The sequence below is a fragment of the Siniperca chuatsi genome, linkage group LG8 (genome assembly GCF_020085105.1).
Source record: "Siniperca chuatsi isolate FFG_IHB_CAS linkage group LG8, ASM2008510v1, whole genome shotgun sequence".
NCBI lineage: Eukaryota > Metazoa > Chordata > Actinopteri > Centrarchiformes > Sinipercidae > Siniperca > Siniperca chuatsi.
Window position 1 is genome coordinate 13329668 of NC_058049.1, and position 23305 is coordinate 13352972.

The 23305-nt window shown below is 41.2% G+C and overlaps 4 protein-coding genes across 10 annotated transcripts; 2 read left to right on the forward strand and 2 right to left on the reverse strand.

Annotated features, from left to right (window-relative positions):
• Positions 1–138: 138 nt before the first annotated feature.
• LOC122880239 (seipin-like) lies at positions 139–6406 on the reverse strand. Of its 6 annotated transcripts, XM_044205141.1 has the most exons (11): positions 6255–6400; positions 5561–5624; positions 5150–5405; positions 4933–5011; positions 4661–4804; positions 4500–4535; positions 3458–3592; positions 3256–3353; positions 1574–1703; positions 1321–1402; positions 139–1232 (listed from the first exon to the last, which is right to left on the reverse strand). In XM_044205141.1, the coding sequence occupies exons 3-11, from the start codon at positions 5398–5400 to the stop codon at positions 1120–1122; spliced, it is 1068 nt and encodes a 355-aa protein (XP_044061076.1). In that variant the 5' UTR covers positions 5401–5405; positions 5561–5624; positions 6255–6400; the 3' UTR covers positions 139–1119. The 6 variants fall into 6 exon arrangements, with proteins under 6 accessions (XP_044061076.1, XP_044061078.1, XP_044061075.1 ...); XM_044205143.1 differs by lacking the exon at positions 5561–5624 and having other exon boundaries at positions 4933–4967; positions 6255–6406; XM_044205140.1 differs by lacking the exon at positions 5561–5624 and having other exon boundaries at positions 6255–6406.
• A 2072-nt stretch (positions 6407–8478) lies between these two features.
• Positions 8479–13666, forward strand: rnaseh2c (ribonuclease H2, subunit C). The gene is made up of 5 exons (XM_044205168.1): positions 8479–8631; positions 9050–9204; positions 9982–10094; positions 10242–10361; positions 13405–13666. The coding sequence occupies exons 2-5, from the start codon at positions 9051–9053 to the stop codon at positions 13426–13428; spliced, it is 411 nt and encodes a 136-aa protein (XP_044061103.1). The 5' UTR covers positions 8479–8631; position 9050; the 3' UTR covers positions 13429–13666.
• A 50-nt stretch (positions 13667–13716) lies between these two features.
• Positions 13717–19986, reverse strand: zbtb3 (zinc finger and BTB domain containing 3). Of its 2 annotated transcripts, none has more exons than XM_044205155.1 (3): positions 19852–19986; positions 17750–18588; positions 13717–17382 (listed from the first exon to the last, which is right to left on the reverse strand). In XM_044205155.1, exons 2-3 carry the CDS (start codon positions 18583–18585, stop codon positions 16293–16295), a joined length of 1926 nt encoding a protein of 641 aa, XP_044061090.1. In that variant the 5' UTR covers positions 18586–18588; positions 19852–19986; the 3' UTR covers positions 13717–16292. The 2 variants fall into 2 exon arrangements, with proteins under 2 accessions (XP_044061090.1, XP_044061091.1); XM_044205156.1 differs by lacking the exon at positions 19852–19986 and adding an exon at positions 19779–19830.
• Positions 19747–23261, forward strand: trpt1 (tRNA phosphotransferase 1). Its single transcript, XM_044205167.1, has 9 exons — positions 19747–19769; positions 19858–19978; positions 20084–20144; positions 20401–20482; positions 21064–21233; positions 22238–22415; positions 22487–22543; positions 22656–22766; positions 22879–23261. The coding sequence occupies exons 2-9, from the start codon at positions 19872–19874 to the stop codon at positions 22899–22901; spliced, it is 789 nt and encodes a 262-aa protein (XP_044061102.1). The 5' UTR covers positions 19747–19769; positions 19858–19871; the 3' UTR covers positions 22902–23261.
• Positions 23262–23305: the final 44 nt, after the last annotated feature.

A 23305-nucleotide genomic window follows, 5' to 3' on the forward strand; every position in this document is an offset into this window, starting at 1 on the left:
CCTGCCTGTGTCACATAACAGGGTGGAAACAGAGTAAGGTGTCCTCCCACCAAATATGAGTATGTGCTTTGTGGGTTAGCTGTTTTATGGCAGTTTTTCAGACTGCACAAAAGATAAAGAGAAACAAATAGTCTAATAAACCATTTTTAAAAAGATTTTATTGCAGAAGTTAAAAATAGTGTACGTTAGAAAGGATTTGCAGCCAAGTAATATACATTTTGGCTTAAAACTCAATCAATTTAAGACATTTTTGTATAGTAAAAAAGGTTGCCTCACATGCTTTAATCATAATTAATAATAATCATAATCAAAATACATTTTGGTCAAGTAACAAACAGGTTAACAACATTTAACATAAAGTAAAGTAACATTTCAGCCAGCATGATAGTTATAATTTGCAAAACAAACAGCTCCACAGTCATACAATACATTTCATAGCTGAAAGTAAAGAGGTCAGTGTTTAGCATTTAGATATATTTTTGTGGATGTATTTGTCCCAAGTGTATGGAAACCAAAAATGTTTAATATTAGATACACAAATAAGTGATTTTGAAATATTCCTATGAATAAATACAGATACAATATATGAACGATGAATTAAAATGGGGAATATTGCACAGTGAAATAAAAACAGAACTTAGATAAATGAGTTTTTGAAATAAAAACTGATGGAATGAAATAAAAATGACCTGCAAAATACTCTGGTATTGTGAAAAAAAAGCAGGATGAAATAAAAATTCATGATAATTACATGAAGAAGAATTTATCTGTTTATTTCACAATTTCATGGTTACATTACATATTTTGTCTGTATTTATTCATATGAATATTTATTTCATAATGTCAAGTAATAACAAGGCACTGACAATGACAGATTTGTGTTTAGTGATGAAGGTTCAGATGTGTCACATTAAAGCTGAAACACCAGTGTGAGACAGGACACAGGTCATGATGTTAAGAGCAACAAGATCTACAGCTCAGGTCATTACCTAGCATATTTGTCAGTGTTGTATGAGTGCTTTCTGAGTCATTTTCAACCACATAGCTCTCTTAAAGCTTAAATCTTCATCCTTGCATCTTGCCATCAAGATGGCTCTCTAGACGACCTCAGGCTCCCTCTCATTCATTTATTTCACTCTGCACCTCTGTGTTGTCACCAGAGTGCAAATGGGGCTTCTCCTGGCTCGGATTTGTGCGGGTTGTCTGGAGGGGACCCAGCAGCTCTGCAGTACCTGTCAAGGAATTTCTTCTTGTAGTCAGTACCAAGTGACTGAGGCAAATAATTTGTAAAATAAAATGTTTGTGCCTGTGTTTTTGTACCTGCAGCAGCATCTTTTTCATCCTCGTGTTGGTTGTTGTTCATGTTATTTTCCCTGTCTGACAGTAGTCCATCTGCTCTGAGCTGTAAACAACAAGGAAAACAAACACTCAGCGCTTGTTGAGTCTGAGCTATAACACCTGCGAGGAATCTGGTAATAATTCACACTCACTTAAAACACAGACTCATAAAGTGTGCAGCCCTGCAGCTAAAGACAGTTCAGTGTTGTCTGCAGTAATGGGCCTCTCATCTCACCTGCTCTGGTCCCCATTCCATTCCCAACAGCAGCCTCATGTAGCTCAGGACGAAGAGGAGACTGAGGAAGATGAAGTTACTGGACACACCCACCAGGGCTGATAGGATGGGGAAGTTAAACATCAAATATCTGACAAAGGGACACAAAACAGACATTATAGCATCACAGTAATTATGGTGTGATGAGGTGTTAAAAAGGCTGCTATGTTGTCCTACTTTCTCAGTTTGACTCCTACTTTCAATAATTTCCTTCAGCAAACCACAGAGAAAACATCTGAATGTGCTGTATTTGTTCCACTGTGGGCTGTAAGTGTAGGTGGAGACATGAGAGAGTGAGTTTTTCCAGTGAAGAAAAGGCGAGTTGCTTTTTTCCCCAAACCAAACGTGTCTTGTGGTTACAGCAGTGGTGGAAGAAGTATTCAGATCCTTTACTAAGTAAAAGTACTGTTACCACACTATGAAAATACTCCACTACAAGTAAAAGCCCTGCATTCAAAACCTTACCTAAGTAAAAGTATGTAAGTATAATCAACTGGTAATTGTAATCTGGAAAATAACTAGTAACTAAAGCTGTCAGACAAATGTAGTGGAGTACTGAATCGGCATTACTGAAAACTACCAACGACCTCCTGCTAGCAGCTGATTCAGGTAACTGTTCCGTCCTCTTGCTCCTAGATCTAACTGCAGCCTTTGGTGCAGTGGATCATTCGATTCTTATTCACCAATTAAACCAATGGGCAGGGGTCTCTGGTTCTGCCTTGAAATGGTTTCCTTCATATTTATCCAACAGATCTTTCAATGTCTCTATTAGCAACTCTTTTTCTTCCTCAGCCCCCATCTCCTATGGTGTCCCCCAAGGTTCCATACTTGGTCCAATCCTCTTCTCCATCAATTTGCTTCCACGAGGCCACATTATTCAAAAACATAACATATCTTTCCACTGTTATGTAGATGACACTCAGATCTACCTCCCTCCTAGAGCCTAATAACTACAACAAACTAACTAACCTCAATAACTGTCTTCAGGACATCAAGTCCTGGAAACGTTCTTCAGCTCAATGAGTGAATGAATAAAACTGCAGTTATTTTATTTGGACCACAGCATTTGACCAACATTATCTCTCCTCATCTTGGCCCATTGGCCCCCTCTGTTAAATCACATGCAAAAAAGTCATATTCGATTCAGGATTGTATGGGTCTTCCTCCTCTGCGATCAATTTTCTGTGTATCATTGTAGAGTGACGGTGTTAATAAGAGTTAATAAAGCCATTAATCTTTTGAAAGGACTGTCACGAAAATTTGGTGTTTAATGAGATCACTTACACATTCTGTTTATAGTTTTTTATATTTGCCTAAATTTCCTCAGTCATCATTGTTTTTTCTAAATGTTAACACGTTTCTCCCGTCCTAAATAACAACAAATCTAATCTCAAACCGTTACTGGCTAGAATTAAATATATAATATGTTATAATGCATAGAATAATGCAGTTGAATGATGTCGCCATTTAATTAATTATTAAAAATTCCATCTAAAACAACATACTACTGGCTAAGATAACCATGTATATTAGATTGTAATGTGCACGGAATAATGGAATTATACATGACTTTTCTTTGTTTTGATATTGGCATTGGCCATTGAAAAACCCATATCGGTCGATAACTAGTGTACACATCTTACCTTATACCAGTGAAATGAGCATAAATGTTGAGCTGAGATGAGTAGATCTGCACCTTGTTGGACAGGATCTCGATGAAGGCCGTGGCCGAGGGGGCATACTGTACATGGAAAAAACTATTAGGTAGGTTTCAACCAAATACTCGCTTGCTATTCAAGCACACTCACACATGCTACCACATTCACAAAGCAGTGCAGGACTCACAGGGTCGTCTGTGTAGTCTGAGAAGAGCTCCACCTCCAGCACTTGTTTCTGCTCGGTGACGCCGCTCAGAAAGGCCGGGAGGAACAGCAGCGTTCCCAGGTGCCTCAGCAGGTCTGAACGATACCGTAGCATGCTCTGATCACAGCAGGACAACACAGTCACTCTGACATACACACCCGGGGGGCAACACAGTACACAGTCTCTTGGGGATTCATTAATCTGCTCTTTATGTACAAATAGATTATGCCACATCCCCAGAAGATGTTGTTAGCAATGTCATGATGAATATTTAGGAAAGGATAATTGTGTCACGGATGCAAACGTTTCATCTTCTGGATAACTCAATGACTGGGTTGTTTAACAAAAGCTGATCTCAGTGGACTTTACTGTCTACACTGACAAACCAAAGAACAGAACACCCTGTTCGATGTTATGAAGTGCAATACAATAGTTCTGCAAAGTTCAGTTTTTGTTAAAACTAAAACTCATTTAACATTTTTTGTGATGACTCAGCTCTAGGGTTGGTTTTGAGGCTGTACTCTGTGGCAGTGTATTTCACTGAAAGGTGTTTCAAATAGACTAGTTTGTGAAGCTGATTAGTGTATATGGAGGTGCAAAAATACACAGGAAAACATCATATAATTTAATGCAGTCCAACACCACAAAATACAGCCTTAAAAGTACCATATCAACACCTCTCTAATATAGTGCCAGGCTTCAAAAGAAGTACTTATTAAAGGACTGTTGCACTCAATTGCATTACAATGTACATGTTTTATTTTCTGCTCACTCAGTGTTTAATAAAGTAATTAAAGTCAATGATGGCATCCCTTACACATCTAAATTCACTGGAAGATCTTTACTCCCACTATGTATTTGTATCCATCATTAGTTCACATGTTTCTCCTTTCATCTCAGTCACCTGAGCGCTGAGATCACCTTCTGTTGGAGTGGAGCTTTTGCAGCAAGCACAAGCAGCCCTAATCTGGCTCTGACCAGGTTGTGTGATTAAAAGGTTACTGTGCGTCAGCGCTGTACTCACAAAGCGAGAGCTGGAGGCGGACAGCAGTTGTCTTGCCTGAGAAACACACAGCAATGCAACAGTGAATCAATGGAGTTTGCAGGAACTAGTAATGAAGCACTATTTGATTGTCTGTACACACGTGGCCACCTAGGAGCTGAACAAATCTTAGTGCGACTTACAGAGCGAGCTGAGGAGGCAACGTGCCCTCCATCCCGAGAGAAACAGGCTGTCTTGACCATGAACATCCCCAGCTCCTGATTGACCGGAGAATCAGGCATCTCTAGCTGCAGAGTCATCCGATAGGCCTGGCCGAATGTCAGCACCTGAATGTACATTTTAAAAAGATTACAGAATTCTTCTATGAAAAGATGAATGTATAATACACAGACAGAGAGAGATACATACAGTAGATACATAGTTACAGCTTACACACACACACGTTCATACATACATGTTTCTTGTTCCTCATCAGGGAGATGTTGGCCACTGGATAAGAGCACAAAAAAGAGGCAGGAGATTCACAGTCTGCCCTGTGGGCAAAAATGTGAATGACTGAGTGAGAGTGAAAGCAAGAAAGAGGGAATCAAACACACACACACACACACACACACACAGTAACTACAGTATGTGTTTTCCTGATGCAGCTGGACAGGACTTCACATACATACCTGTAGTAATAGTGCACAGGTGTGGAAAAAGCTGCCTTGGGGATGTAGGAGTAGTAGAAGCTACCGTATAAAAAGGCGGAAATCCAGAGAAGCAGGAAGACAAAAGAGAACACAATAAAGCCCTGAATAACTCTCTGACGGGCGCGTGACATAGCCATGATGACAGCATCCTGGAGCCTCAGCAGCACCTGACCAACGGGAACCGACGGTTCTCCATCATCTCCTGGATGCAAATAACTTTCTTGATCCATGAAATCTAAACAAACATCAACAAACAATGAAGTAAATGGAACTTTTTTGGAAAAAAACTGATTGGGACGGGAACAGCTCAAAAAATAACTCAGAAAGGTAAATGCAACCATATCAAAAGCGTGTTTTAAAAGGAGCGTGTAAAGAAGTAATCATACTGACTCAGTTAGGTCCACAGTCTTTGTGGCTGAAATGTATTGAATGTCATCCAAAAAGTTATCTGGTTCTTGTAAAAAAAAAAAAAGATAGATCAAGCATTGTCTGTTCAATGACATGCAAAACTCAGTGTGGTTGATGATATTATGATCTCATGAAGCCTAAGACACAAGCACCACTTTGATAATACTGAGATCTGCGAAACCACAGAGTCATATCACAAGCAGAGGCCTTTCATATCAGATGACTCCAAACTGAGTCAACAGCCAACTGCCACTCCGACTGTATTATATGTATCTAGAAACAAAGAAGCAACTAAGAAATGGGTATGAGTTTGTTTTGGCACAATATGTATTGTGTAATAATGTTGGTGGATTAATGGTGTTTATCACTATTCCTCAGTGGACATCAAGTGTTTGTTAAATCAAGCAGTTTATTTTCTCATTTCATGTAGCTAAAGCTATTTAATCTTTAAAACAGGAAGGGAGTTGCAACTTGCTCAACACATAAATGAACACTGACATGTAGATTTTCAGATCAAGAGTTATGCTGACAGGGATTATAGTGTGGGGATACTAAAGCATTTTGAACTAAATATCCAAATCAAAACTTCAAGAAAACACTCTAACGAAAACGTCCATGTGGTATCGCACAGTAACATGCATGCAACAGTACTCTGTCTGGCTATAAAAAAACTCACCTCTGGTTTCTGTTGGCCAACTATGAACTGTTAGGAAATCACTTCTCCTTTCCCTGAAGTCTCTTGGTCCACAGCTTGACACTGTCCTCTTCTTACTGCACTGTTAAAACCCCCCAATAACTCCAATAACAATCCTTAGCTCCTAAAAAGCTGCCATTGGACAGGGTTTAGTCCATCCCACATGAAGAGGGATGCTGCTGCCAACTGGAACAGAGTTCTTAGTGTTGAATGACACTGACAACAGGGCTGCGGCTTGAGAACTTGACTTTATTCTTTATAAAATTCTTTATTTACGTAACAAGTTATACTGTGTCCCACTGGAATATTTCAGTGACACCACTGGACATAAAGCCAAACTATATAATTTATATTTAGGTGACAAAAAACAAACAAGAGTAACATTACAGAAAATCAAGGTTACTGGCGTGATATCAAAACTCCATGTAGGAATATAATAAGACTGCTTATATCTGCTAAATCTGTTAAAAACTGATTGCCTTCTGTGACAATGTTGGATGAGTGTTTGAACTCAAGGGGAGCCTATATTTTGAGCCCAATCCATACTTTTATCCATATTGGCTATGTAAACTCATTGTTGCATATGTTTAATTGCTGAATTGTTTATTTTCTTGTTTTTGTCTCTGTTTTTTCTTCTTCTCTTCATTGCTGCTAATGAATCATTTGTGCTTTCTCGGTTCTCTCCTCTCTCCTTCAGCAGGCATTTCTGCCTCCGGAGCGGCAGAGACTGGATCTGTGGTTGTGGGCCACCTGCCGCCGCTGTGTTCCTGCTCAACAACTGCTACTACAGTTGTTGTTATTGGCTCTGTTACTAATACTGACATTATTTTTCCTATAGCTGTCATTCTTATTATTACTAATTTATTAATATTAACACACAATTACTATTCTACTATTAAAAAATAAATAAATTCTACGTGGTATTTGCATTGTGCCTCCCTCTCCCCCAAATGCCAAAAATGTTGATGTGTTTGTGCAAAGGTACCTCAACTGAGTGTACATGCCATGGATTGCAGTTTAGTTGGACAGACATTGGCCTTATAATGTTCTGCTTGCTCACATAACAAAACATCTGGATCCAGATCTTTACACTGTACAAGAACCCACCCACTATTTTGTAAATTAAAAACATTAAAAGTTTCTTTAATAACAGAGTAAGACGGTGTAGTCCCTCATTCGTCCAGGAGTGTTCTATCGTAGAAAAGGTTTCAGTCGTAGTCATCTGGACACTGTTTTCAGAATCAAGACGTTTCGGCTCCCATCCGGAAGTCATTCTCAATTGTGAAAAAATAGGACGGGAACTGGAAATTTAAGCTCTGTAATCCTCACAAAAGACTTTATCAGCACAGACGACACGCTAACTCAGGATTACAGAGTGCCGTGCATTTGCATTTAAAAGCTACAAACCACACATTTGAAGACAGCGAGGTGAAGATTCTAAGTAGAGAGAAGAGTTGGTTTGAACGGGGTGTCAAGGAAGCCATTTTTGTGAAAAAAGAGAACCCCTCTTTGAACAGAAATGGTGGTCTGAGATTTAATCTGCCCAAAGTCTATCAGAGTGTATTATCACCTTGGTCACATGCTAATCAGGTACTTAACAGTGATGAAGTAGATGCAGCCAGAGAACAATAGGCCTGATTACTGATCACTGGGCCATCTTGGAACTATTAGGTCAGTTTCAGGTGAAACTAGCTATTAACAGATACTCAGGCAGATTCCTTCCTGAGGGCAGGGCTTATGTAACTCAGAGTAGCTTAAATTTCCAGTTCCTGTCCCATTTTTTCACAATTGAGAATGACTTCCGGATGGGAGCCGAAACGTCTTGATTCTGAAAACAGTGTCCAGGTGACTACGACTGAAACCTTTTCTACGATTTAATAACAGAGGGAAAGTGCAGAAATTTCTGTGACATTGACCAGGATAAATTAAATAAATCAATTAGAGTGTAAATGAGTGGATGGAAGTGCAGATAAGTGTGACCAATTACTTTTTACACTTTGATTTAAATATACAAATCATACAACACAGAGACAAATTCATAAAAAAGTCCAAAATAAGATATGTGCTTGATCATAAGGAAGTGGATAAAACACACCTCAGTAGTGATGCCACTCCAAAACGATATAATAAATACGAATAAAGAGAACAAAAGTTTGAAGAAAGACAGAAAACAGTGAGGAAAATAATCTCTCACCAAGAGGGGGTGGCATCCTCTGGCAGAACAGAAAAAAACCCGCCAAAATATCTTTCAGCGTAGAAGAAGACGCTTTCGTCCAATCACATGCAGCGACTGGCGCAAACCGGAAAAGGTCCGAGTTTACGTTTCATTTCACATTATCGTTTGGAAAACTGCTGAAAGGTAAAGTTGGCGTTATGTTTCTCAAATTGCCATTTAAGTAATCTAACAACACGTTTAACAATGTTTAAGAGGAACTGAGGAACACGCCAATATGAAAAAAATCTTTAATAGGGGAGGCATGCTGTTTATTTTAGGGAAAGTCTGCACTGGTTGTTGTCAAAGTTCCCGAACTTCGCTATGACAAGCAGTTATTAAACAATGGACGACTTCATGTAACCTAAACATTTTTATCTCCAAAAAAGAGAAAGAAAAGCCTCCAGAAAATATTATTCATTATACATAATAACGTGTGGACTCGAGCCAGCGGATACTGAGGCTGAACTCGCTGTGTTAAAATCCATTATAGGTTTGAATTGAATATAAGAGTGTAATTTGTTGTTATTCGTGTATTTTCTCTTCTTGTGGTTTCCGGTTGTAGGATGTCCTGTAACACCAGTGTTACTCGTGTTCAAGTGTCCTCTGTGGACCAGGTACAGCGAGCCCCAGTCCACCTAATGCCCTGCGAGATTGAACACGACGGTCCGGCCCAGGTCTCACAATACTTAACTGCTACCACGAAACACTGTAAACAAGGTGCACTCAGAGTGTGTTTGATATCTGTCAGATGTTTTGTTTTGCAAAACTTAAAGCCTCTCTACCAGTAGACTAAAGCTAATGTTTACTGGACCAGTTTGCAGTTCGTAGGAAACAGTGGTGGAGATAAAACCAAAACCCATAAAAAACACAGCACACAAATGATCACCAAATGTGGTGATTTTCTTCATTTTTACAAGATTCATCTTTCAGCAGGAAAGTCATTAGGTTCTGTCTACACTGGTGACCATGTTTCAACTGGACAAGGATCTTGCAAGGATAACATGTCAACATGACTAACTTCCACTGATACTGGTTTTGAGCCATTTTATGCTGCTTTATCTTGTAACCACTGGTTCCAAATTGGGACATTTGTGTAAAGGTAAATGGGGACGGGTATCAAGCTGTTTGACCCGACTGTTACCGAGACTTTTGTGCTAATGATTAGCCTTTAGTTCAGAAAGATCAGGATGGGTTTGTTACACCATGCTGATCATGATAAGGGGATGGATAACTTATTTTTCCTTTACAAGTCAATTAAAACAGCATTACCGTGCCAAATGTGTAGTCTAAAGCTTTTGGAAAATTATTTTTGATGATTTGATTCGATGATGCATGATGTTAACATCTATCTAGCCATTTAGGACTTCAGGTAATCACATCAAATGGATTTAAAAAGGTGCATCTCACGTTTTATCCCACAGTAATTTTTTGTGGGGTAGGGGGTGGGGGCAAACTGTCTCTAACAGCAATCCTCTGTGCATTTCTCCATTACAGAGAAGACAGTGTCATTCAGAGGGCGTGGGTTGAAGGGGCAGGAGCTCAGCTGTCCACAGGGCTACACTGGCTTGGTGCTGAAAGAAATCGACAAGACCGGCTCTGACCAAGAGGTAAACGTCATTAATGTCATCTTTCACAAAAACTATCTCCGCTGACCAGCAGTCTGGGTCAGTCAAAATATAATATCAGGCATGCAGTTGTGTGGGAGGATGTTATTACTATGTCTACATAATGCTAAATTATGTGTGTGTGTCCAGGACAGGACAGTGAGGGTATCCTCTGTGTTTGACAAGTTGACCTACTGGAACCTGGAGACGCCTCCGAACTCTGATGATACAGTTGTGATGGCGATGGATTGGCCGCAGTTGGCTGAGGCGGTGAGTTCTTTTTAAAAAAAATTTTTTTTTACTTTAACTTCAAAAAGACTGCTTTAATCAAACATGAGACTAATTTGTGTCACCCAGTAACTGAAAGTCTTTCAGTTGAAATATTTTGAACAAGATAAATCATAAGCGTACTTTTGTGATCTTTTTTTTATCAGGCCTGCCAATTACAGAGCCTAAAAAATAAGATTTATAACTTGAGTCTTGAGAAATCCTTGATCTTACATAATGTAGACTGCAGTTTAAAGTAAGTTCATGTATTTAGTATGTAACCTTTAATCACAGGCATGTCAGGACTTAACAGAAATTAAATATTTAAAGTATTACTTCTGATCAGTGGCTTTGATTAACAAGGTTATCTGGATAACTTATGTTCAGTAAAGCACGCGTTCTTTTTTTCTTCATCACATGTTGCATAGGGTGTTCCACATTTTAAATTTGTGGTGTCCTGGTACACTGATTTTTGTTGAGTGGATAATCAAAGCCTAGTCCAGCAGAATGATTTACTAACAATAAATGTAATCAAAACATTTGTTTCTGTCACATAAGTGCTGTTAAATTTAATTCTACAGCTTAATACCTTTTGATTCAGCTTGTGTCTTTCTGTCACAACTGAGTCCATCAGAATCAGAATCAGAATCAGAAATACTTTATTGATCCCCGTAGGGAAACTCTTTGTTCCAGTAGCTCTTCTTTACGTCAGTGCACACAGGAGAAAACGATATTATACACTATAAACAGGTCAGAAATAAATTAAGTAACATGTTGGTATAAGTATAAGATAAACTAAGTGTCGAGTACCAAGTGGGTTTACTGGTAGATGGTGAGTACAGTATAAATACAATGTCACTAATTATGTAATAAATAATAGTAAAAGCGGAGGTGCATGTACTGTCGAGAGTAATTGAGGTATATCCGTAACAGTAATAAGAAAAACTAACAAGGGAAAACTAATATTGCACTTGAGTAGTAAACAGAATATTGCACAATTATTATTAAGATGTAATGCTCAATGTCCAGTTTAGTGACCTAGGGTCAAACAGACTAATCCTTAGAGGGAGGAGTTAAATAGTTTGATGGCCACAGGCAGGAATGACTTCCTGTGGCGCTCTGTGGTGCTCTTTGGGGGGATGAGTCTTCCGCTGAAGGTACTCCTTTGTTTGACCAGCTCATCATGGAGTGGGTGGGAGACACTGTCCAAGATGGCATGTAGTTTGGCCAGCATCCTCCTCTCTGACACCACCGCCAGAGAGTCCAGCTCCACCCCCACAATGTTACTGGCCTTACGGATCAGTTTGTTCAGTCTGTTTGCGTCCGCTACCTTTAACCTGCTGCCCCAGCATGCAACAGCATACAGGATAGCACTGGCCACCACAGACTCATAGAACATCTTCAGCATTGTCCGGCAGATGTTGAAGGACCTCAGCCTCCTCAGAAAATAGAGGCGGCTCTGGCCCTTCCTGTAAACAGCCTGAGTGTTCTTGGTCCAGTCCAGTTTATTATCCAAGTGTACTCCCAGGTACTTGTAGTCCTCCACAATGTCCACACTGACCCCCTGGATGGAAACCGGGGTCACTGGTGCCTTGGCCCTCCGTAGATCCACAATCAGCTCCTTTGACTTTGTCGCATTGAGCTGCAGATGGTTCTGCTCGCACCATGAGACAAAGTTCCCCACCACAGCCCTGTACTCAGTCTCATCACCACCGCTGATACATCCCACCACAGCAGAGTCATCAGAAAACTTCTGAAGGTGGCAGGACTCTGTGTGGTAGCTGAAGTCTGTGGTGTAGATGGTGAAGAGGAAGGGAGAGAGGACAGTCCCCTGAGGGGCCCCAGTGTTGCTGACCACGCTGTCTGACACACAGTGCTGCAGCCGCACATGCTGTGGTCTGCCAGTCAGGTAGTCCACAATCCAGGACACAAGGGGCGCCCACCTGCATCGCTGCCAGCTTCTCTCCCAGCAGGGCAGGCCGGATGGTGTTAAAAGCACTGGAGAAGTCAAAAAACATGATCCTCACCGTGCTTGCCGGCCTGTCCAGGTGGGTGTGGATGCGGTTAAGCAGGTAGATGATGGCGTCCTCAACTCCCAGTCGGGGCTGGTAGGCGAACTGAAGGGGATCCAGGAGGGGTCTGACCATGGGCCGCAGCTGTTCCAGCACTAGTCTCTCCAGGGTCTTCATTATGTGGGAGGTCAGTGCCACCGGTCTGTAGTCCTTGGAGCCACTGGGGCGTGGCGTCTTCGGCACAGGAACGAGGCAAGATGTCTTCCACAGAATGGGGACCCTTTGAAGACTCAGGCTCAGGTTAAAGACGTGTTGAAGGACTCCACAAAGCTGGGGGCACAGGCTTTTAGCACCCGGGGCTAACGCCATCGGGGCCTGCAGCCTTGTTCGAGTGGAGCCTCATCAGCTGTCCTCTCACCTGGTCAGCAGTCAGGCACACAGCAGAAGTTACAGGTGGGGAGGGGGAGTCGTCGGTCTGGAGAGGGCCGTTAGCCTGATGGGGAGGGGGAGCAGAGTACTCAGAGGAGCTTGAGGGCCGACAGCAGCTGAGTTAGAGGGGGATGACCAGGAGCCGGTGTGTCGAATCTGTTAAAGAACAGATTCAGTTCGTTGGCCCTGTCCCAGCTGCCTTCAACTCCTCTGCTGCCAGTCGGTCTGAAGCCAGTGATGGTCTTCATGCCGCTCCAGACCTCCCTCATATTGTTCTGCTGGAGTTTCCGCTCCAGCTTCCTCCTGTACTTCTCTTTGGCCTCCCTGATTCTCTTCTCTTTGGCCTCCATATGCTAATAATCTGTATGACTAGTAGATACAATATGGTTCAATTAAAAATTGATTTCTGGGTTGCAAATTTTCTGCTGGAAAAGTGTTGTGGCATTGTCCTTTTTATTGTTTCTCTTCAGTTGAACAAATACTGTCAAACTGACAAAAACAGCTATACTGAAAAACAATATTACATTAGAATATCATTTGGTTGGAAATAGGACACAGAGGCAGATAGATTTGTAGGTAGACGCTGATATTTTGTCTCTTCACAGATCCACGGGCCAGTAGAAGACTGAAGAGAGAGACAAAACTACCTGCAAAGCGATGGCAGGTTGGTGTCACCTCAGCGTGTTAGGAACGAAATGTGAAGTTTGCTGGTTACTGGCTACAGTCAGTGAAAAGACTTAACAAATGATAACCAGCTCATTGTTACTGTTTTACTGTTGCAGAGCAACAAGTAACAGAGGTAATGTTTATATTTTTGTATAAGTTCTTTTCTAGTGAAATAAAGACAAATAAAAGATGTTGACTGACCAACCTGTGCACTGTGTGATTCACTGAAACATTACAATATTTACACATTGTTTCTACTGAACAGAGTTTATTCACAAGGTGACATTTAGATTTTGCACTCTGGCTATCATGAAACCCTCTAAATGATCAGTGACTGAACTGTCCCTTATGAGTATCCAGTGCAAAACTCTTGGGTTTGTACCAATACTAATCAATTTTCATTACACAGAAACTGTAATCCCAAAACATGTCAAATGGTGCAGTACAACAAATTCCAAAAGTGTCAAAGTCATTCAGGCACATTTAAAGTTTAAATTTAAACATTTAAAGAGAAGGCAGAATAACTGCATGGGTCAAAGTGTGCTCATACTGTATATTCTGTCATACTACAGGAGAAACACTACAGAGGGAAAGATCACATGGGCAATAAGCAAAGCCAAACACGTCAATTTATTCATTCCTCCCTCACTTCCACTGCTATCCTACCAGCAGGAAGGCTGGAAGTTCAACAATTACACCCGTTTTCCATTCCTAACTACTTTTAATTGATCCTGATGGAGAATGCCAAGCAAAGTCTGAAATATGTTGCAAAATCACAAGTTAGGACAAGACAGCCACAGTACCAACAGAATCTGACTGCATTTACAGTAGGCTACTGTATTTATTCCTGGACAGCCACTGAAAATGCATGAGTTGGTTGCATAGACTATAAAAGGTTAGTTGTCATCTAAGTACGGCTGTAGCAGAAAATTGTGGGCCAGCAATCTTTATCGTAAGAGATTGTCCTGTTTTTCTAAAGGAGAAGAGAAATGAAGCACCTTCCCTAATCATTTAGAGAGTTCAATCAGTCTGTGTGGCTGCCACGTTGATATTTCTGGGTCATTTGCCTCATTTAGGAAACTTCCTTATCAAAAACGTCTTCCTGCACTGTTAAAGGAGATAAGGGAAGGAATGAAGGAGATGAAGAAACAAGGCAAAGTAAAGGCTATCAAGGATTTCCTACTTTATCAAATATACTGCATACATCTGCTATTGATGAAGCTGCTTCATCAAAACTGATGCAAAGAAAAGCTTGTATTACAAGTTATAAAATGGCACTATCTGATTCTAATTTTAGAATTTGTGCAGATGTTTGCTTCTAAGTTAATAGCTCTGATGTTCTGTAAATAAAACACTAGACCGTACAATGCTATTACATTTACAATCAGTCTAACTTCGCTGGCACAGAGTCACACACTGAAAAGGCAGTCGTACACATTACATTTGATGTGACTGATAAAACAACAGCTTTCCGTTATTTATGTTTTGAGTTCATATAGCAAACACTAGGTGTAGGATGTCACACAACTCAGACATTTTTGAACAGCTCCTGAATCTTCTTACAACATTTTATACTAGGGCTGCACGATATGCTAAAAAAACATCATATTGCGATTAAAGTTTAAAGTCATTTGACAGATATTACGATATGATTCACGATTAGTGGGAATGATTGATGATTTTTGCATCACAATTTTCATTTTCACTGAAAAAACTATTAAAATCCCGATGATGTGACATTTGTTGGGGTCTGTATCAAACAAACATGTTTTCTTACATCTGGAGAACAAGATTTGTAGGCCAAGGCATCTCTGCAGCACTACAGTACTTCATTATAATGCAGTTTTGTCACACATTTTACCTTTATCAAAAAATTGCAGCTTCTGCGATTTGGATAGTGCACTTCGATTTTGATAATATTTTGATTAATTGTGCAACCCTATTTTATACCCATACAAATGTATGAATAATGATATTAAAAAATTACAAACCTAAACTGTAAAATGCCTCTTAAATTTTGATATCACTGCCACACCGCTGGTGTTTACTCTTACTGTGTGTATGAGTTCTTACACACACACACACACACACACACACACACACACACACATTCACACACACACACATATTAAGACAATATTTGGATAAATTGAGCAGGATGGTTTAAGTCGAGGGGTGGCACAACTAGTGGCAATCGTGCCATTGTCTTTAAAAAGGGCCCAACGGAGAAGCTACTTATTGAGAGGGCTTTACATACAGGGCTTACATTTTTTTGCATAATTAATTTTTAAAAAGCTAGTATATGCCTTATTCTATCAGGGAAGTGTCATATGTAAGTATGTAGTGAAGTATGAAAGTGTAAGTAAAGTATGCAACTATCGAGGTAAGCATTAGGTTGGTTTGGGTCGTGTTTAATTATGAAAAACACTATAAATGAATAAATAAAATCAGATTAAATGTCTAAAAACGCCTAAAATGAAGACCATAATATAGTCATGATATTCCTAATGTTGAATTTCAGAAAATGTAAGATTTTAAAGACCTAAGAATATTTTCTGGTTCCTTTAGTCTTCTATGATAGTAAACTGAATATTTTTGAGTTTTGAACTGTTGGTCAAAACAAGACATTTGAAGATGTCACCTCAGGCTTTGGGAAATTTTATAGACCAAACAATCAATCAATTCATCGACAGATTAACTGATAATGAAAATAATCGTTTGTTGCAGCCCTACTGGATTTAGGTTTAAAGTAGAATTAGATTAGGATATTAGGTTTAAGTTTAGATAGGTGTGTATAAATATAGAAATACAATTGTCTGTGTGTGTGTTAGCTAAGAGGAGGAGGAGGAGGTGGTGGTGGTGGTGGTGGTTGTGGCGGCAGGGAGGGCTCCATGTCTGCCTTGCTGCGTTTGGCCGGCAGTGTGTGGTCATGAGCTTTGCGAATGTGTCGGTACAGGTCGCCTGATTGTGTGTAGCTCCGGTAGCAGTAGCGGCACTCATAAGGACGTTCGCGTGTGTGCACGATGGCGTGGCGCCTTAGCGTGTATGTACATGAGAAAGTCTTTCCACAGACTCCACATGTGGGGACGTCCTCCACAAAGTTCCCCATAGAGTCCTGGAAGTCCTGGAAGTAGGCAGGAGGGTCTGAATGATGCTGAGCTGCGGACGGATGAATTAGGGAGGCAGTGAAGGAGGAAGTGTCCTGGGAGGAAGGGCCGGCACCGGAGGAGGAGGAGGAGGGAGAGAGGGGGAAGGAGTAGTCATTTGAATGGGTAGTCATTTGTAAGAGGCCCTGTGGGTGGGAGGAGAGAAACTGAGGGCTGTTCAGCTCCTCTTCTTGGATGTCATCTTCAAACTCATTGTCTACTTCCATCACTGGTTCTCTCTCGTTGCTTCCCTCTCTCTCCTCCTCTAGCTCTTCGTCAGATATGACAATGGCCTCCACTTTGACTTTCACATTCTCTCCATCATTGTCGTCTGTCCTCACTCTGCCTACAAGAGGATGAGATCTTTCATTTCTAGTAGCGGGTGAAGCTCCTGTATCCCCTGCAGGTCCCCTAAGGGTTTGGGTCTGAGGAGCAGAGTGGAAGTCCAAGCTTTGGCGTTGGAGTGACACAGCGCTCTGGATTCGAATCTGGGGAAGCGCACGCTGTGGCGGCGAGTGTGTTGGGTTTGTTTCTAAGTGTGAGGTTGGTGCTGATGTTTGGATTAACATGACCATCTGTTGTCTTCCTCTGTGGTGAGTCTCTGAGGGGTTCCTAACAGAGTCATCACGGGGTAGTCGGGGTACGTCCTGATGGGGGCTGGGGGAGAGGCTGGATTCTGACTGGGAAAGAGCAACCACTGACCGACCACTAGCCTGGCTCACTGGCACCAGGGAGGAGGAAGACGAGGAGGGCTGCTGGTTACTGCTGTGGCTGGACAAAGACAGAAAGAAAAATAGATATTCTGTAAACAACCTTGTATATATAGAGCACTTTAAGTCAAGGAATCAAACTAAATTCTTCATCTAAATATTGGGCATCATTTTCAGTTTCTTGGCCATACTTTTTATGAAGTTAGTGGGGGAATTAGTTCTAAGTGTACTTTAAGGTTGGGTGATACGACAATATACACCATGAGACGATAAAAATTGTCTTTAATATCTCTAGGTGTAATGGATTATTGTTGCAAAAAAACACTGATCACCAGTCTAATATTTACAGTAAACAGTTGTTTTTGGAGTGTTCTTATTTTTATTTTTTCACGTTAAAACAGTCACAACAATTCACAACAGACCCGTACCTGTATGTCTCAGTGGTGCTGCAAGGGCTGCAGAGTGCCGACCCCTCTCCCTGACCTCCAGTCAATATAAACCTGGCGTGACCTCCCGAGGCAGGGGCAGATGGGCCTGCGATGAGGCCCTGCACCAGCTCTCCGCCCGGGGGCAGAGGAGGGGCATCCATGCCTGGCTGCGTGGTATCAGCGAGGTTAGGGCTCAGAGGATTCTGAACTCGTGCCTCCGATGACCCCCTACAAGTCCTCCGCTCAGACTTCACACACTCCAACTGACTCCTCTCTGCCGTTACAGATACTGATAAGTGAGGCGCTGCCGTGGCGACTGGATTCAAGTGATCTCCTGCCATGGCCACCACATGCTCAGCTCCACCGTCACCCCCACCCTCCCTCCCTGTCTCTATTGACTTCCTGGCACCAGTGCTCTCTTCAGAGCGAGTGCTGTCTGCTTCAGCCAGAGGCCCTCGTCTCTGCAGTCGTTTCTTGCACACTCTCACCACCTCATTCATATGCAGAAAGCTTGCAGCCGCCAATATGTCCTCCACCGGTGGAGATTCGTCCAGCTGCAGCACGCCTTCATAGACAAAGTCCAAGAGCAAGCCAAATGCAGCAGCTGTGACAATGTCGCTGTCGAGTGTGACAGAGCTGCTGGTGCCGTTTCCACTACTGAGCCCTGGAGAGTCGGAGTAGAACATGTGGAAGAAAGGCGAGCAGGAGGCCAAAACAGCCCTGTGAGCCAGGAAATGGGATGAGCCCACCAGGACGGAGCAGTCACAGAGGAAGCCCCGCTGGCGCTGGGAACGCAGAGCTGACAGCAGCTGCTGGGAATGCTGGGGGAACTCCATCACCTGAGCAACAAAGAAGATAAAAATTAGAAAAAGAAGAGACATACAGAGACAATGCTGCTGTCACTGAAATAAATCACTACAGACAGCTCTATAGTCAGTTGCATAAAGCATCTTGAAAAGTATTTCTTTGGTAGTTCTCTTATGATTACTTTGGGAAATAATGGCTTGCACAAATCTAACATTCAGTCATCTCTCTTGGGAAATATCCATGAATGGTCAACTCATCCAAATGACAAAAAAATACATATTTTCCCACTTACCACTAAAGGCACATAACCATGTAGATAGTTTTGGTTATAGTTGCTCATTATGCTCATACACGCCTGACAGCGTTTCTAGAAAGGCACACTGCTCCTGAGCTTTCAAAATGTTGATTTTCAAACACCACAAACCAAATTCCTTTCACCTTCATGCAGTTCAGTTTATGGCAGAAGTCTCACTAGCATAGACCTCAAAACAATAATTATATTAATAATTTGAATCTGAAAAGTAGTTAACTAAGCTGTCAGATAACTTAAATGTAGTGGAGTATAAATTATATTCAAAGTATAAAGTAGCATACAATGGAAATAGTCAAGAAAAGTTACTTTCCACCACTGACAAGGGGTAAAGTGGGAAATGTTTTTCTGTTTTGGGTGAACTAACATTAGCCCTTTAGTAGCTAAATTAATACGGTTTTATCGCTTAGTGCACTTTCCGTGAGTGACCTGCTTTTTAAAAACAATTGTTGCCGTGAAATGTTTATTTTACAACTTGTGTATTTTTAGTTGTTATGTTGATGTTATTCCTATTTTAGGACGTTTATTTTCCTTACCTAGCTAGCTAGTAAGCTAAGCATTGATCTGTTAAATTATTTACTGTTAACTGACAGTTGAAAGTTATCCGTTAACGACACGTTTCCATGGTGACCTGCACGAATTCTTCAGTCCACTAGCAGCTGAATTTTAATTTGTAACGCTATTATAAGAAGACAGCCAAGTACATGTAGGTGAGACCCTACTTATCACAAATGCCGAGGTTGTCCAGCTAGAGAAACAGGCAGAAAACTGGCAGCTCCAGCTCCAGCTCCAGCTCAACTATGCTAACATTAGTTAGCCAAGTTAGCTCAGTCTCTGTGTAAAATTCCAGTACCGGGAGCTCCAGTAACCGCAGTTTTTTGTTTGGATATATCAACATGAGCTGTAAGTTACCGTGAAATAGCCGGCACCAATTCTGAATTGAGATACGTCATATTTTTCGTGGATATGATGAATATTTTCTTACCCGCAGCTGCTGTCTGAGTGATGTTTTCTTCCAGGACAAAATGCAGCTTTTCCTCTGTGGTGCCAGGGTCCCGCAGCGCCGCCCGCCACAGTGCCACCTACACGCGGGTAGCGAGAACAGTCAGGAAGTGGGAACCAGCACGTTTGTTGACAGGAGTTTTTTATGACCACAAGTGTGATCTTGTGTAACGTTTCACTGAATTAATATCAGTACAATTTATGGCACAATACAGTGACAGAGGAGGAAGAGGAGGCAGAGGAAGGAGAGGAAGGAGAGGAAATCGTGGTGGAGAGGTGAGAGATCGTAGCCCTATACATTGGGATATTGCATAGACTATATAAAATCTGTCTATGGGATATTGCCCCATCTCTTAAATAGCTCAGAGACTGATTTCTGACTCATGCCACCCCTGTCATGCCATCCCGTCATTCAAGGCATCAGTATGAATTGTTTGGTATGGTAAAATCAAGGTCCTATATTTAAACCAGAGCTATAATTAGAGCTAAATTTGAGTGTGAGTGTTATGAGTGATGCCTTCTCCCTTACCAGGACAGAGACTGCCGCCTGTCTAAATCCATGTCTTATGTTCTTCGCCATGGAGCCAACCAGATGGGTCTTCAAATGGGTACAGGTGAGCTGCTCACAATCTGTTCCAGGTAACACAAATGTCCCTTCATTGATACTGTCACAGTTTTGGACACAACTTTGATAACAATTAGACAAACAGACATAACAGAAGGAAATGCTGTACATAGGCTACCTTAAAATGTGACAGTTATAAAACTATATTAAAGTCTGCTTAATTTTAATAAGTCATGTTTGTTCACTCATCAGGTGTTTCACAAATGCTTACAGTTTTATTGTCAAGGTATTTGTTCGGGTCTGTGCCTCACACACAGTAACTTGAAATTTTTGCAGTGAATTCTTGATTGAACCATTTGGATTAAGAACCATAATCAAAGTACTTAATAAGACCAAGGTGATAATGTGGTATAGGCTTACATTAGCATTGCTACTATTAGTTAGAGGTCTAGAAATGGCAGCGGCTTACTTTCTGTATCATTCATAACACCAACATCTGTATTCTTAGTTTCACAAAATGCTTGCAGACTGTAAATGTGCACTGCAGTGTGCAGGGCAAAGAGATAAGTACAAGAGAGAAAATCTATTGTGGAAATGTGACCATAGCCATAATAACTCTTATCCTCATAGATGGCTTTCTGTTTGTGGAGGAACTCCTCGCTCATCCACAGTTCCGCTCATACTCATTTGAAGACGTCGAAAGAGTCGTGGCCACAGATGACAAGCAGCGCTTTAAGCTTCGCCCCCACCCAGAGGACGGCCGCCTGCAGATTCGTGCCAATCAGGGCCATTCAGTACAGGTATGCAGAGCAGTACATCTCAGATGAGATATCCCTGAAAAGATGTGGACACCTGCGATTGGCACTGAGAAGGGGATATTAAATTTTGTCAGAAAACCAGCATGCCAGAATGTATTATCCCCCAGGGTAGATGCTGTATTCAGTATATATTCAATTTACACCAAAATTACTATTAAATAGAAACATTTTCCTTTCTTGTGGACCAGCTAACATGATAAATCTCCATGTGATCTAGATAAAGGAAAGGTCACATCTTAGCTTTTTCACCTCTTCATCTCTGCAGCCACACATAGGGATCTAAAATCAAACAGCAACACAGAGACACAGAGAATGCAGAGAGCGGGTGGCAGTCAGATGCTCAGTCTGTGTCTTCTGCATGAGTGTGTGGAGAGTGTGAGTGAATGAAAGACAGTTTTCTAGAAAGTATATACAACGCTGTAGATTTACTTTCATCTGATGACTCTGGGAGATCCCACAGCAGCTCAAAACACACTCTGTGTTGTTCCACGAGTGCATACAAATGTAATAGAACAATTTACACCTTCAAAATATCAATTTAAATCTAATTTTCAGATGACATATGCTGTTAGTCCTCTGACAATAAGTTTAGAAGGAAAAATATCATTTTAACCTTCTAAAATAAGTGCAATCAGTGTTAGGTGAAGGTACAAAAAGACGTTGGGGAATAGCACCCACTCTGGTGCTAAAATGCATCTTCAACTTTGATTATGTTTACTTTATTTGATTATGTTATTTTTTCCCTCTTAAATCATTGACAGATGCATTTGTTGTACATGCTAGTCGTAGTTAAATGTGTTAGTAGTTAAATTTCACTACAAGATCTTCATAACTAGTTAAGCAAAAAAATTGTCATCCCACTCAGATTTTCATTAACATGTAGGTTAGTTATTCTCTGTGTCTTAGATTTTAATCTAATCCAAAAACCTCCAGTGTACCCCCGATCTTAAATGCTGTGTTAATACTGGTTGCATTGCTGTGGTCAGGTAATGGATTTGGAGCTGAAACCAGTCCTGGCTGGTTCTCCAAACTGCCCTGCTGAGGCAGTTCATGGCTCCTACCTTCGCAACTGGAGCTCCATCCAGCAGCAGGGCCTGAGCCGCATGAACAGGACACACATCCACCTGGCATCGGGCCTGCCTGGGGAGGATGGCGTCATCAGCGGTGAGCTGTGTGTGTGCGCGCCTGACAGAGCAGATGAACATGTTTTACAGTGTCATTAATTTTTCCACCAGGCATGAGGAAAGACTGTGATCTAGCCGTGTTTATCGATGTCCCCAAAGCTCTCGCTGGTAAGCTTGGCAACTAATGACTGCTACCAGTATGCTCAAGTCAGTCTATATATATATATCTATGTTTTGGCCAGAATCTACATGTGTTTTATGTGTGTGTCTGACTGTACAGATGGTATTGAGTTCTTCTGGTCAGAAAACGGTGTGTTGCTAACTGCAGGCGATGCAGAGGGAAAACTTCTCCCTAAATACTTCAGCCAAGCCTTAAGACTGAGACCTACAAGTAAGAAAAACTATCACACGGATTAATTCAATTCAGATTCTTTTCTTTTTAAACTTGGATTTAGGGCCAACATTTACTTGTTCACTGAAGGCACTCTTTTCCTTTGTTTCAGGGAGCATCCTGCCACTGCAGTAGCAGCAGAGGATACTGTTTTGTCATTGGTCAAAGCAGGACTCACCTGACTGTGCTAGCATCCCATGGTTGGTTGATGCTTATCCTAGTTCCCTTGGTAACACTTCTTGTTTGGCAGGAGCATCCCAGTGTGGTGATTTTGGTCAGCAACAGGATAATCCATTCAGAAATATCCTAAATGTGATTAAATTGGTAAACTTTTGTTGTTGAAATGATCAGGATGGCTTTAGGGAAGCATGCTTTATTTTTATATGACCATTCAACCATTTTATGCTGGCAAATGTCTCTTTTTATGTATGAGTTATAGAGGCTCTGTTTTCTCTATTGCATTGTTAATGCTAAATAAACTATGGCACACATTGACTACCAAGGTAATTTCACCAAGCAATTGTAAAATATATAACCCT

What these genes read in the sequence shown, in the direction of transcription:
- rnaseh2c (XM_044205168.1), top strand. Translation starts at nt 9,051, where the DNA reads ATGTCCTGTAACACCAGTGTTACTCGTGTTCAAGTGTCCTCTGTGGAC. An exon ending in CACGAAACACTGTAAACAAG is followed by an intron (nt 9,205 to 9,981) that starts GTGCACTCAGAG and finishes TCTCCATTACAG; the next exon opens with AGAAGACAGTGTCATTCAGA. An exon ending in GGCCGCAGTTGGCTGAGGCG is followed by an intron (nt 10,362 to 13,404) that starts GTGAGTTCTTTT and finishes GTCTCTTCACAG; the next exon opens with ATCCACGGGCCAGTAGAAGA.
- trpt1 (XM_044205167.1), top strand. Translation starts at nt 19,872, where the DNA reads ATGTTTTCTTCCAGGACAAAATGCAGCTTTTCCTCTGTGGTGCCAGGG. An exon ending in GTAGCGAGAACAGTCAGGAA is followed by an intron (nt 19,979 to 20,083) that starts GTGGGAACCAGC and finishes GGCACAATACAG; the next exon opens with TGACAGAGGAGGAAGAGGAG. An exon ending in ATCAGGGCCATTCAGTACAG is followed by an intron (nt 21,234 to 22,237) that starts GTATGCAGAGCA and finishes TGCTGTGGTCAG; the next exon opens with GTAATGGATTTGGAGCTGAA.
- LOC122880239 (XM_044205140.1), bottom strand. Translation starts at nt 5,400, where the DNA reads ATGGATCAAGAAAGTTATTTGCATCCAGGAGATGATGGAGAACCGTCG. An exon ending in TGATGAGGAACAAGAAACAT is followed by an intron (nt 4,805 to 4,932) that starts GTATGTATGAAC and finishes ATGTACATTCAG; the next exon opens with GTGCTGACATTCGGCCAGGC. An exon ending in TGGAATGGGGACCAGAGCAG is followed by an intron (nt 1,403 to 1,573) that starts GTGAGATGAGAG and finishes TGTTGTTTACAG; the next exon opens with CTCAGAGCAGATGGACTACT.
- zbtb3 (XM_044205155.1), bottom strand. Translation starts at nt 18,585, where the DNA reads ATGGAGTTCCCCCAGCATTCCCAGCAGCTGCTGTCAGCTCTGCGTTCC. An exon ending in AGCACCACTGAGACATACAG is followed by an intron (nt 17,383 to 17,749) that starts GTACGGGTCTGT and finishes GTCTTTGTCCAG; the next exon opens with CCACAGCAGTAACCAGCAGC.